This window comes from Pteropus vampyrus, unplaced genomic scaffold (genome assembly GCF_000151845.1).
Source record: "Pteropus vampyrus isolate Shadow unplaced genomic scaffold, Pvam_2.0 Scaffold30, whole genome shotgun sequence".
In the NCBI taxonomy this organism is placed as follows: Eukaryota; Metazoa; Chordata; class Mammalia; order Chiroptera; family Pteropodidae; genus Pteropus; species Pteropus vampyrus.
The window spans coordinates 9611840-9624627 of record NW_011888811.1 but is presented as its reverse complement, the minus strand read 5'-3'; the positions used below and the strand labels follow the sequence as shown (position 1 = coordinate 9624627).

Below are 12788 nucleotides of genomic sequence, written 5' to 3'. Positions count from 1 at the left end.
ATGTGCCAGAGCTTTACAGACCATGTCTAATCCTAATAAGCCCCAAAGCAGGTGTTTCTCTGCTTCTTTCACACAGAAGAAACTGAGACTCAAAGAGCCTCTGGCACGTCCCTGAAGCCATGCGGCTAGAGCGGTCAAGCCCCATTCCCGCTCCGGCCAGCGGGCAGGACCCTCCCCACGCGTCTGCCCCGCTTCTCACTGCAGTTTCCTTCTCTGTAAAATGTCCCAGAGCCTATCCAGGTCTCAAGTTCTCTTCTAATTAGAAACTTCATAAGAACTAAGCAATTTGGCAAAGCCCAAAGTCCAGGAAGGATTAAGAGAAGAGAGGAAAAGTGATTATTGAGGGATCCCCGGGGAGTACTTGTTGGAGGACGAAGGGTGTGCGCGAGAGCAGGGCTGGACCATGTTGAAGAGGAAGAGTTCTGTCCTGGGGTGGGAAAGAACACAGTGCCCGTGACAGAGGGGCTGTGCCTCCGCCCTGCACAGGGGACAGTGGCCAGAGTGACCCGCAACTCCATAAGGTAGGATGGAGGAGTAAGAAATAAAGCTGTTTTGGGGTTCCCCAAGACCAGCCCCGTGTTCGGTGATTCACTGGGAAGACACATGGGACTCGGCATATAGCTGTACTCCAGGCTGAGGTTTATTACAGTGGAAGGATACGGAGCAAAACCAGCAAGGAGAAAAGGCACATGGGCAAAACGCAGAGGAAATCAAACGCAAGCTTCCAAGAGGCCTCTCCCAGTGGAGTCACACTGGACATGCTTAATTCCTCCTGGAACAAGTTGCGACAACAGGGGTGAGGTGGCATCTACCAGGGAAACTCTTGAGAGACTCTGCTCAAGGTTTTCATCAGGGGCTGGCCACGTAGGCAGCCTCTGCCTAGCACATAGCAAAATTACAGACTCCCAGAAAAAAAGCAGGCACTGAGCATAAACCACATTGTTTATACAAACAATCTGAGCACAGGGAGCCACCCTTATTGGTTAGAAAATGGTGAGAACCCTCCCAAAATCCAAGTTCTCAGATGGCAGCCAAGGGCCAACCTCGAAGCAGTCCTTCCTAAGGACAGGAGTCAGGGCTGCTATGTTAACTCTTTGCAGGGAAAACTCAAATAAGTATGAAGAGGCCCGAGATACTTCCTTAATATACACTGATAGTTAGTTAAATCCATAGAGCAGGGAAGGCAAACATGTAGCACATATGAGACTATTCCCCATTTTATGGTTTTAGAAGAAACATCACATCAATGACTCTAATTGGGTACAGATACAGCCTCAGAGTCCTTAATACAACACCTTCGGCCAACCTGTCAAGACTGACACAGGTTGAAATATATCTGCCGTCCTCATGAGAGGGTAAAAAACAAAGCTAATAGGAATCTGATACCAGATTGACATTTTTATGTCTAAACATTGCTTCTCAATAATCACTGCATTTATGTTTCATTCGTTTAAGTGAGAACAACCCCTGTATAAAGCACTATCACATCAAAGAAACGAATGACAATCCCAAGCGATATTATGTGGCTGAAAAGTATGTGTTTGATTCCATCCCTCTCCTCATCAATTATCACCAACACAACGGAGGAGGTGAGTTCTAAGGGACAAGATGGGAGCCTCACACAGGAAATTGGAGAAAAGTGACACACGCCCCACCTGGTTTCTTCATGCCAGACAAGCTGACCTTAAATAATAACTAAATAGACAAATAGAAGAGGATGACAAATATTTGATTATATTAAATATTTTCCATTAGCAATTTCGCTGTTGAAAATGTGAGATTTCACCACCTGCCCACCTGAGATTATGACTTCTCAGAGAGGGTGTAATCTCAGTGATTGGGCTGTGAGATTTGTTTTCCAGAATAAAAGCAGCATTTTCATTGGGTTATACTTTTTCCCAGGTGATTTAACTTGAACAGTTGCTACAGTAAAGTTCTAACAATAGCCTTTTGCTTTTGAATCAACCCAGGCCTGGTCACTCGACTCCGCTATCCGGTTTGTTCCTGGAGGCAGAAGGCCCCAGTCACAGCAGGGCTGAGATACGGTGAGCAGTGCATTCAGGAATGTTATAAATTTGCACTAAAACTCATGTCTCTAAAGGCCTGGGGCAAATCTGAGTGGACTTTTCATGAAACTCTTCCTCACAGTTAAAATGACCATTAGAACAGGTACACTGTGTATCTGCAGGTGGATGGTGTGTACAAATGAACAGTTACAGTATGTGTGATTAAGAGAGGTATATCTAAGCCAAATCAGTGTCCACTGGTTTTAGTTAAGAGTTCGTCAATGAAGTGTTTATTGAGCACTTACTTTGTACAAAGCACTCTACTAAATGCTGTTAGCACTATATTCTCACTTATCCTCTAGAACTTCTGTATCATCTAGTTTGTTGAATATGGGTCCACTGCAAGAGCTGTAAGCTGGCAACATCCAGAAGTGTTTGTTTGCATAACACAGTTCTAATGTTTTTTAAATGCTTTTAGGCAAGGTATGCATCTCTAGTGCCACAGGCCCTATTCCTTCTTGTCCTATGAAACTATCATCACCCACTTGTAATTATTTGCCTGGAACCCAAAGGCAATGGGTTTGCATCCCCTGGTCCAAACTGTGCCTGTTGAGAAGGCTGTGTGATTTTTATTTGGTGTCTCCCAGACTGGTGGTTCTCAAACTTCAGTGTGCATCAAAGTCATCCAGGATGTTTTTTAACAGTGTTGACTACTGGACCCACCCCAACACTTACCCAAACTATCCCTGATGGTGGCAGTTGCATTTTAAATGAGTGCCCTAGGTGATTTTGACACAAGTGGTCAGAGGGTAATATTTTACTTGCCATGGGCTCTCATCCCTAACCAGCACCATATCTGGCACACAGTAGGTACTCAGTAGTTTTCTGTTGAGTCTCTGCCTCAAAGAGGTAAAAACCAAGCTGTTTGTGGTACTCAACCAAATATCAGGAAAGGAAAAGGCCTCTTTAGCCTCCTTAGAAAAATAATTCTCATAACTAGAATCTTAGTGTGTCTATGCTGGATGGGAACTCAGAGATTATCTTATGAACCCACTCATTTTGTCAATGTGAAAATGGAGATTCAGAGCCCTTTTATTTATTTATTGAACATTTATCGAGAGCTGCCATGTGCCAGACATTGTGCTGGCTGATACCTCTGTACTGGTCCTCTTGGACTCCACCTCCATGCTCCTACCCCTGCTAAGCTAGCAGAATGCCATGTACACAGTGGGAGCTCTCGATGGATAAATGAATGAGTGAATGGTCTGCTCATATGAAATTTGCTCTGTATGAAAAATGACAACAAAAAATTTTCAATCGGATACAGAAAATGGTTGGGACCTTACAAGAACCTTTTCATTTACTTTCTTTAATATTTTGATTAATGCCACCCTCCTTCCTCTTTCCATGTACTCTCCCCCGCATACATTTTTCATGGTTTTAAATGCATATCGTTTGGAAAAAAGATAATAATTTTATCTCTCTGTGATATTTCCAAATCTAGGGCTTATCTCATATGCCATCTTTGGGTTATATTAACAATAGGCTAACCTTCTACATAGGGTATACGATCTCCTGGTATCCTTCTACCTTGTATCTACTGCTTGCCAACCCCAGAAAACCCCAGAAAACCCTCTCTCTCACCTCCAGGGAAATGGGTGATTGATCCCTCGGAGCTCACTTTCGTGCAGGAGATTGGCAGCGGGCAATTCGGGTTGGTGCATCTTGGCTACTGGCTCAACAAGGACAAGGTAGCCATCAAAACCATTCAGGAAGGAGCTATGTCAGAAGAGGACTTCATAGAGGAGGCTGAAGTCATGATGTGAGTGCCCAGAACAAGGGTATGAACGATGCCTCAGGGAGGGTATCCTGTGCTGTGCTCTTTCATACTACGCTGATGCCAAGTCATGCCAGATCCCTCCTCAAATCCAGCAATGGCTCCCTGTGGTGTGGAGAATAAAATCATACTCCTCACATGGTCTACGAGACCTGTCACGGTCTGGCCCTGCCCGCTCCCCAATCTCACATCCTGCCCATCTCTCCTTGGGCTCACGATGTGCCAGATACACTGGCCTCCACTCATCCTCACCCATACCAGCTGACTCCCTGTCATCCTTTAGGTCTCAGCTAAAATGACGGATTTTTATCTGGGGGTGGGGGGGAATGCATTTTGAGGAGACTGAGTTTGGACCATCTCACCCCTTGCCTTCTTTTCCAGGAAACTCTCTCACCCCAAACTGGTCCAGCTGTATGGGGTGTGCCTGGAGCAGGCCCCCATCTGCCTGGTGTTTGAGTTCATGGAGCACGGCTGCCTGTCAGATTACCTGCGCAGCCAGCGGGGGCTCTTTGCGGCAGAGACCCTGCTGGGCATGTGCCTGGACGTGTGTGAGGGCATGGCCTACCTGGAAGAGGCGTGTGTCATCCACAGAGACCTGGTAGGAGGGCGCGGGACAGCCACCTGCAGGTCCAGGATACAGGGGCACAGACACTGAAATGCGGAGCTACCGAGACTGGGAATGCATTAGTCAAGAACTGGTCGCAGTCCATCTCCCTCTCCCTCCCAGCTTCTTCCTTCCTCCACGCACTTTGGGATGTCCTCATGGGAAAATGTCCCAGGAGGACTCAGATCACAGCCCCGCCTCTAACTTTTTCCCTCTCAGATGTAGTTTACATTTTCCCTAAATGAAAGTAACAGCCTCTTCTTCTTCACCTCTCTGTGCCTCTGTTTCCTCCTGGGAAAATGAGAATAGACAAGCAGTTTTCCTCAAAGTGTTATCCAAGCATTTACCAGAATCACACTGGGGAGATCCTAAAATCATCCTCAGAATCTCTGGGCTTTAGGGCTCAGAAATATTCATTTTAACATGTCCCCTATGGGACTGTAGGCACATTAAAATTTGAGACTTGCCGGAGTCTTTTATTACTAGGGGCTTTTCTAATAAAACATTTTATGATACTAATTAGGGACCAGGTACTCTCTCTATCAAAAAATAGTAAGATGATTAGCAACCTCAAAACATTCTTATTTTAGTCAAATGGGCAACAGTTTCTTCCTATCATCCCTAATGTTAACATTTTTTTTTTTTTTTTCGCATCAGGTTGCATTAGAGCATATCACTGGTTAGACAACACCATAGATTTCTCCTCTAATTAGGGTCCCGGGAATGAATAAAAGACGAAACTTACTCATCCTGATAAAGGATCTTACACATTCAGCTTTCTAGCTAAGTTCCATCTGGTGCTTGTGAAGTTTAATTAATGTTTGTAAAGCTCCTCAATGCCCTCGTACAACAGCACATGGAAAAGCAAAGGACGGTGATTACAGGCGACACCTTAGTTACTGATTACAGTTTCATTCTCCTTTCTGTTGGCCTGTCTCCTCTCCAGGCTGCCCGAAATTGTTTAGTGGGAGAAAACCAAGTCATCAAGGTGTCTGACTTTGGGATGACAAGGTAAGAAGGGATGTGGTGCTGGTACAGTCTCAAGAATGGGACTCAGGCCCCCAGAACATTTGGACAGTCTCTCTCCGCTCTCTCCTAAGGTTCGTCCTTGATGATCAGTACACCAGTTCCACAGGCACCAAATTCCCAGTGAAGTGGGCATCCCCAGAAGTCTTCTCTTTCAGTCGCTATAGCAGCAAGTCGGATGTGTGGTCATTTGGTGAGTGTCGTTCCGGCCCCACACCCACATGATCTGGGACTGTGGGTCATCTTCAGGGCCAGCTCTACGTCCCCTGATCTCTAGAGGGTGAGGGAGCCCCACTGGTGGTGTGTGTGTAATAACAGCTCTGAAAAGTGTGAAGGGTTCCTCATTACCGTTTTTGTTCTTGGAGACCTTTGAAATGGCAGTGTGTAAAAATGCGAGTGGGAACTTAGGATTCTGGTGACAACTGCTGTGAGACCAAAAGCTAGAGTTGTCGGGAGATTAGAATGTAAGTTTCTTGAGGCCAGGGACCATATTTTGTCCAATATTATATTCTCATACTTCATCTTCAATAAGTATTTACTCAACAGCAATTTATTGAGCATCTACTATATATATGCCAAGGGCTAGTCTAGGTGCTCATAATATAGTGGTGGATAGGGTAGGAAAGACTCCTGTTCTCTTGGACCTAAATTTTAGGGGAGACAGTTAACAATTATATAAACAAGCTAATAGATATGTCTATAAAATAAGTCAGATAGTGATAAGTGCTATGAATAAAACAAAACAGTAATGGGATAGTGACTGGGATAGAGGGAGGGTCTGTTTTAAATAGTATGACCTAGGAAAGCCTCACTAAGGAGGTGACTCTTGAGCAGAGACCTGAATGATGAGAGAACGCTGTCCCCATTTGAAGATCCAGGAAACAGCAGCCCTGACAGAGGAACCAGCATGTGCAAAATGTTGGTGTGCCCAAAGAGAAGGGGGACACTGTCTTATTGGGAGAGCAGTAGGCGATGAAGTAAGGAGGCCATGATGAGGAATTAGAAGTTCTAACAAATGCAAACGGGCATGAATGAAAGGCCAAATGAATGATGTTGTTGTGGCAGGAAGCACTAGTCTTGCTGGATTTGTCGTGGCATCCTAAGATCACCTCTCTGATTCAGATCATAAGAAGAATCATGCTTTGGACAGGAACAGATTAGAGTTTGACTTTGCCATTCTGTATGAAGAGAGGGTTTGCCAAGTGTATTGACTAATAGTAGAAACTAGGGAGAAGCTGACTAATTAAATCTCTGACATCCTATGACTGTATTAGCACACAATAAAGCTAGCTGTGACATCTGTACTTCGGGCAAAAGAGAAAAAGAGATTAAATCGGAGGTCAAAAATGGGAAACCTAAAAATGTGTTTTGCTTGGTCTACATAGTATTTTTAAATCCAATTGAGTTTATATTTTAAAACTCTCTATTTGTGACCTCTTTTTCAAAATGAGAAGATGTGGCAGTCCCGAGCCCTTGTTGCCATGTACCCAACATTGGCTGGAGCTAAATCACAGCTGTCTCCTTAAGACAGCATTTTTTATCTCCAGTTTTCACAGTCCTCACCAGTCCCTGTTATGACGCCTCTCATCTTCTCCATTCATTTACATCACTTGTAGACGTTTGAGTTTATGTCCCTGAAAGTTTTAGTGGTAGCATTTGAGTTACATATAACGAAGGGCTGAGCTTGAACGTTCTCCACCTCTAGAAAAGTTGAGAAATCTCTGTTCTTTAGAAATAGTACCAGCCTAATACACCTACTACATCTTCATGCCAGGGAGCCTGCGATTCCTAGATGTAGGTTTGTTTGTTGGCTATTTGTGAACCTCATCATTAGCTGTGCTGCACTTACCATTGCTCATAGGCGTGCTCATGTGGGAAGTCTTCAGCGAAGGCAAAATCCCATATGAAAACCGAAGCAACTCAGAAGTGGTGGAAGACATCACTACTGGATTTCGGTTATACAAGCCCCGGCTGGCCTCCTCGCACATCTACCAGATCATGAATCATTGCTGGAAAGAGGTCAGTAAAGGAAAGGTCATTATAATCTACAACGTCACGGTCTCCCCCCTTCCCTAGAAAAAGGAACCTTTGTAAAGAATGAGGCAGAAGCGATGAATAAAAGAGAATAGCAAGAAAGTAACCTTGAGCATCTATTAACCAGAGAGATTCTCCACCCCTAAAGGAGCTGGCAGTGACATTACACATCATTTGATTTGCTGCACAATGTCGAAGCCATCAAAATGTTGTCAGAGGGAAAGGCGGGGGGATGAAGCCTATGTTAATACATCAATTTTCTGAGAAAAAAAAAATGTGTGTAGCGTCATAAAACCATTGAATGTACATAAAACCATTGGATGTACTTCTGGGGATCAGAAGTTCACTCGTGCTGTGGAAATAGTAAAATGACTTAAAAAGTTCATTTTATTCATTCGGCAGTTTAGAATGAGATGCCAATTACTCTGCACCCTCCCAGACGTCTCAGTTATCCCTATATTTGGGTTGCAGGATATGCCTTGTGCTGCATCAGCATGCGTCTTAGATGTCTTTTGGTGAGTTAGGAAATTCTGAGTTTAAACCACAGCTGAATGTTGCTGAAATAGGGAGTTAATACAAATTCAGATCATCGAAGGGTAACAAGGTAGAACTGGAGAAGTATCGAATTCTTCAGTTTTGTCTCAGCTTTGCCATTTCTTAATCATTAATCTTGGACAGTTCTCTATCTAAACCTCCTCTTTCTTACTGGTAAGAGAAATAAATAATGTTTGATTTGTAAGTTCATAAATCTTAAGTTCATAGATCATTCATAATCAAAAAGAAAGAAACAAACAATAAAGACATAAACAAGGGCACTTAATCTAGTCCATTTTACAAGAATTAAATACTATAATAATTATGATGGCTGACATTTATTTAGCACTTCTTCTTTTTTCACTTTTATTGATTTTTTTTAATTAATAGACTTTATTGTTTAGAAGTTTTAGGTTTACAGACAAATTGAGCAAGTAGTACAGATTTCCCATATACCTTCCTCCTCTATAATAACATTTTGCATTAGTGTGGAACATTCGTTGCCATTAATCAACCACAATTGATACCTTAATATTTACTGAAGTCCATAGTTTACGTTAGGGTTTATCCTTTGTGTTGTACAGTTCTGAGTTTTGACAAATATATGATGTCATATTTCTACCATTATAGTATCATACAGAATAGTTTCACTGCCATAAAATCCACTGTTCACTGTTCACATAAAATTCACTTATATATCCTTTCCTCTCTGCTCCCTGAATCCTTAGCAAATATTGACCTCTTTATTGTCTAAGTTTTGCCTTTTCTAGAATGTCATATAGTTAATATTATATGGTATATAACCTCTTCCGATTAGATTCTTTCACTTAACAATATGCATTTAAGATTCTTCCATGTGTTTTCGTGGCTTGATAGTTAATTTTTTTTTTTTATCACCAAATAGTAAGTATGGCATTGTCTGGATGGACCGAGTCAGCAGAGGCTATGGCTATCGATTTCTTCTTTGCATTGGAACTGGCTAGGACACACAAATACAAAGAACTCAGAATCTTTTCTTCCCTCTCTAGAAACCAGAAGACCGGCCACCTTTCTCCAGACTCTTGAGTCAACTGGGTGAAATCGCAGAATCGGGACTTTAGCAGAGACTCAGCTGCAGATCCTCAGTGGGGGCAGGAAGTCCTCCCTCCATAGAGCATTAAAAGCTGCCACCAGCCCAGGACTCCCCAGAGGATGCTGGCCTGTGGTGCCAGTCCCTGAGCTGCCATAGAGGCAGCACCCTGACAGAAGCTGGCCCTGGGCCACAGGCAGGAGGCTCAGCCAATGAACTGGGAGCGAGGCCAGAGCAGCGGCGATGTCTCTTCCCTCCTTCCAGCCTCTTATCTTGCATGGTGCATAAACCTCAATCTGACAGCTTTCAGGCAACCTTTCTTGCACTTCTTAGAGAAAGGGAGAAATGGGGTAGGACCCTGGATTATTATTTTTATTATTATTTTAAACATGGATATAAAATTCATAGTCAAAAGACTTTTTATGTCACCTGACAACACAGAATCCCAGGATATGGGGCAGAGGAACAAAGAGCATGACTCTTTTTCAAGGAGAACTGTGAGTTAAGGACAAAAAGAGTAAGCTCTGCCATGATGCTGTCAGCCACAGCTTCCTGCCATAGAGGATGATGGAACAGCTGCTCACATCAGAGGCCGGATATTCTGAGAAACAGCTTTATGAGGTTTTACTCAGAGTACACTGCCACCTCTCTCCTTGAAGGGAGCACGATGGACTCAAGTCAATAATTTCGATCCCACATTTGGAGAGTTAGGTATCTGGTGTCCGGGCAGAAAGAGGGCTTCTGATGATAGGGAACCAACTGGTACAAAGGCCTTAGGCTGTTACCACTCCAATGTGTTAAGCCAGGCAGGTGACTATGCCTTCCCTTCGGCATAGAATGCTTCCAGAGGCATACTAGGAGGAAGTGGTTCCTTCTGAACACTGACTCTCAGGACTCTGTCATCACTTCCACCCCTTCCAGGAATCAGTCCCCTCTCTGCACTCTGTCACCCTCATCAACAGAGGGCAGCATCGTGTTGGGCAGTGTAGCCTTGCAGAGAAATTGTAGCTTGTTTAAGCCCTAGAGATTTGCAACCGTAAGGCTGAGACTTTAAGTCTCCCAGAATTGGGGGAGAAGAACAAGAGGTGTGTTCTTGCTCAAACAATCTGCATGGAAACTGAGTCAGGCACTGAGTGGGATGCTCCTAAGATGCACAAGGATGCCTACTGTTCACTGAGCACTTAAATATTCAAAGTGAATATTTGCTGAGCTTACCCTGCATGCACATCAACCCCGTGAGATAGTATTTTTACTCCCATTTTACAGATAGTAAACAGAGGCTTTAAAAATCCAGGACACCTCCCAGAAGTGACAGAGCTAGGCAGTATAGAGCTGGATTCTAGCCCACAGCTACCTGACTCCAGTTCGCTTTCTTTATTCCTGTTCAACATTGCCTTTTACTGAAAATGAAAGGGATTGCAGAGGAGAGAAACACAGCAGAGAGGAAAGGCAGAGAAAACCAACAAAGACATCAACGAAGCATCACCAGCAAGTAATACTGATCCCACACAGACGACTGTGGTTGGCACTGTAGCACTCCAGCTTGGAGTAAGAGCTTCTCTTTACTAATCTGTAGCCTCCCTTTTGTCGGAGTTAATGAGTTTGAGCTCACTCAGTTAATTAACCCTTTGATTCACCTAACCCACCAGAGTCATCATGTCTCATGAAGGATTTATAGGAGAGCTTCAAAGCAGCTTGGAAAGATTCTCCTGCAGAAGTATAAATGCTTCCTTTAATTATCATTCCAACTTTGAGCTGGCAGCAGTCTTCTTGGACACTTGGTGGGGAAGAGTACTCCCTGATGTAAGAGAGAGTTAATTTTCCCACAGTGTTCAGATAAAACTCTAGGAGCGATTATTGGATGCCATTGCAATCATCTTTTTCTAAATCATGTGATATTTTGACCAGTCAGAGAGTCAGATGCATAACTTTTAGCTATAATTATTGTGAAACTGGGAGCCTCAAGACAGAACTCAGAAGATGATCTTATTCGACTTATCCAAAATCATCCCTGTGTATTTTCTGGCATTTTGTAATTCTCTTCTGGAAATTTCAACTACAGATTTCTGAAACATCCAGCCTAGAGGGAAAACATCAGAATTGATTAATTTCTGTGGTCCGGTTTAGAAAAATCCCTCTTGCATGGTATTATCTTGTCTAAGCTCAGATTCACTGGGGCCTTAACTGAATTCATGTCGATAATTTACCTCCCAATGTCCTATCCTGCAAAATGGGCTTCCTGCCCGTTTCCTTCCACCCCTCACATTTTGAAAATGGTGCCATGTGGTCACAGGGAATTCTCTTATAGAAAGTTTCAATTCCAGATACATTTTGTAGATTTTGCCTCTTGTACCTTTTGAGACTATGTATTTATATATGCATAGACTGAATATTTATTAGTGTACAGTCATTGCTAGTGTTCACAATTAAAATGTTACAAATATCTCACCCTTTGTAAAGCACACGAAGTTAAAGATCGGGCCCAGCAAATAAAGTTGTACGTTTTGGTAACTATGGTGTGTATGATCTGAGTTCCATATTTATCCAAATGTCGAACAACAAACATTTTCCTTAAATAAAAGTGGTTACATGGTTTCATGTCCCACAGACAAGTAAAGACTCTATGTCGCTCAACATTTGTTCAACAAGTACATTTCAAATGCTGCTTAGGTTTTTATGTTTTTATGTTTTTATGTGCTGAGTGCTACAGAAACAAAGATTTAAAAAAGGCACAGTCTTTACGTTTAAGAAACTCCAGGTGTGGTTGGGAAGGCGGGCATATAAACAAGAATAATATCAGGGGAAACTTGTTAGAACCTTGCTGGTCACAGTGTGATCCCTGGACCAGCAATAGCAGCACGGCCAGCTGGTGAGAAATACATATTCTCCAGCTTTACCTTGAGACCCGCCGAACGATAATCTACATTTTAACAAGATCCATAGATGAACATATGCAGATTAAAGTTTGGGAAGCTCTGTCACAGAGGATATGTCTGACTCAGTTGTGAAGATGAGTTTTAGATTTTTTTTTTTAAGGCAAGAAGTTGTCAGAAATAAGATAAATAGTTTCCAGGTAGAGGGATAGAGGAAACAGAATGGATTGGGAAGCTATTATTAGTTTACTATTGCTGAGCGTAAGTTGATAGAAGGGGTAGTAGACAAATTGAAAGTGAGCCTAGAAATATAGGCAAGGACCATGTTTAAAAAGATGTTTTTTAAAAGATTGATATTCTACCTATAGATAGAAAAAACTATCATTGAGCAAGGAGAGAAGGTCAAATTTGTGTTTAAAAATATATTCTGGCAGCAGCAGGGTGAGTGGATTTCAGAGCGGCAAAGCTGGCAGAGGAGAAACCAGTTTGGAGGTGATCCTTGCCTTGCTCCGAGAACCAGATTATTGTCCATGCTCACTCACTATCATCTGCTACGTGGGTGACACATTGAAATTGTAATTCGGAATTCTTCAGTCACAGTTGGACAGAAATGAATAGCTATTCTCCTCCCCCTTAAAATCCCTGTGAAATAAAAGCTGTGTTTTTATAGTATTGGTGTGTTGAGCTCTCCTTGTACCTTTCAGTTTACCAAATGCCCATGTCCACAGCAGGAGCCAGTTTGTGCACCAGAGAACCGTTAGGCACAGGTGACAAAGCCTCTGGCTTCCATATAGTCCTTTGTGGG

The 12788-nt window shown here is 42.9% G+C and overlaps 1 protein-coding gene across 1 annotated transcript in view; it reads left to right on the top strand.

Annotated features, from left to right (window-relative positions):
- Positions 1-11031, top strand: part of ITK (IL2 inducible T cell kinase) — a 50899-nt gene extending 39868 nt beyond the window's left edge. The window contains exons 9-16 of the mRNA XM_011356788.2: positions 1451-1589; positions 1971-2045; positions 3657-3828; positions 4225-4441; positions 5394-5458; positions 5548-5666; positions 7335-7492; positions 9070-11031. Of these exons, the coding sequence (XP_011355090.1) occupies positions 1451-1589; positions 1971-2045; positions 3657-3828; positions 4225-4441; positions 5394-5458; positions 5548-5666; positions 7335-7492; positions 9070-9141 (1017 nt within the window). The 3' untranslated portion in view covers positions 9142-11031. The remainder of the gene's footprint in view (positions 1-1450; positions 1590-1970; positions 2046-3656; positions 3829-4224; positions 4442-5393; positions 5459-5547; positions 5667-7334; positions 7493-9069) is intronic.
- Positions 11032-12788: the final 1757 nt, after the last annotated feature.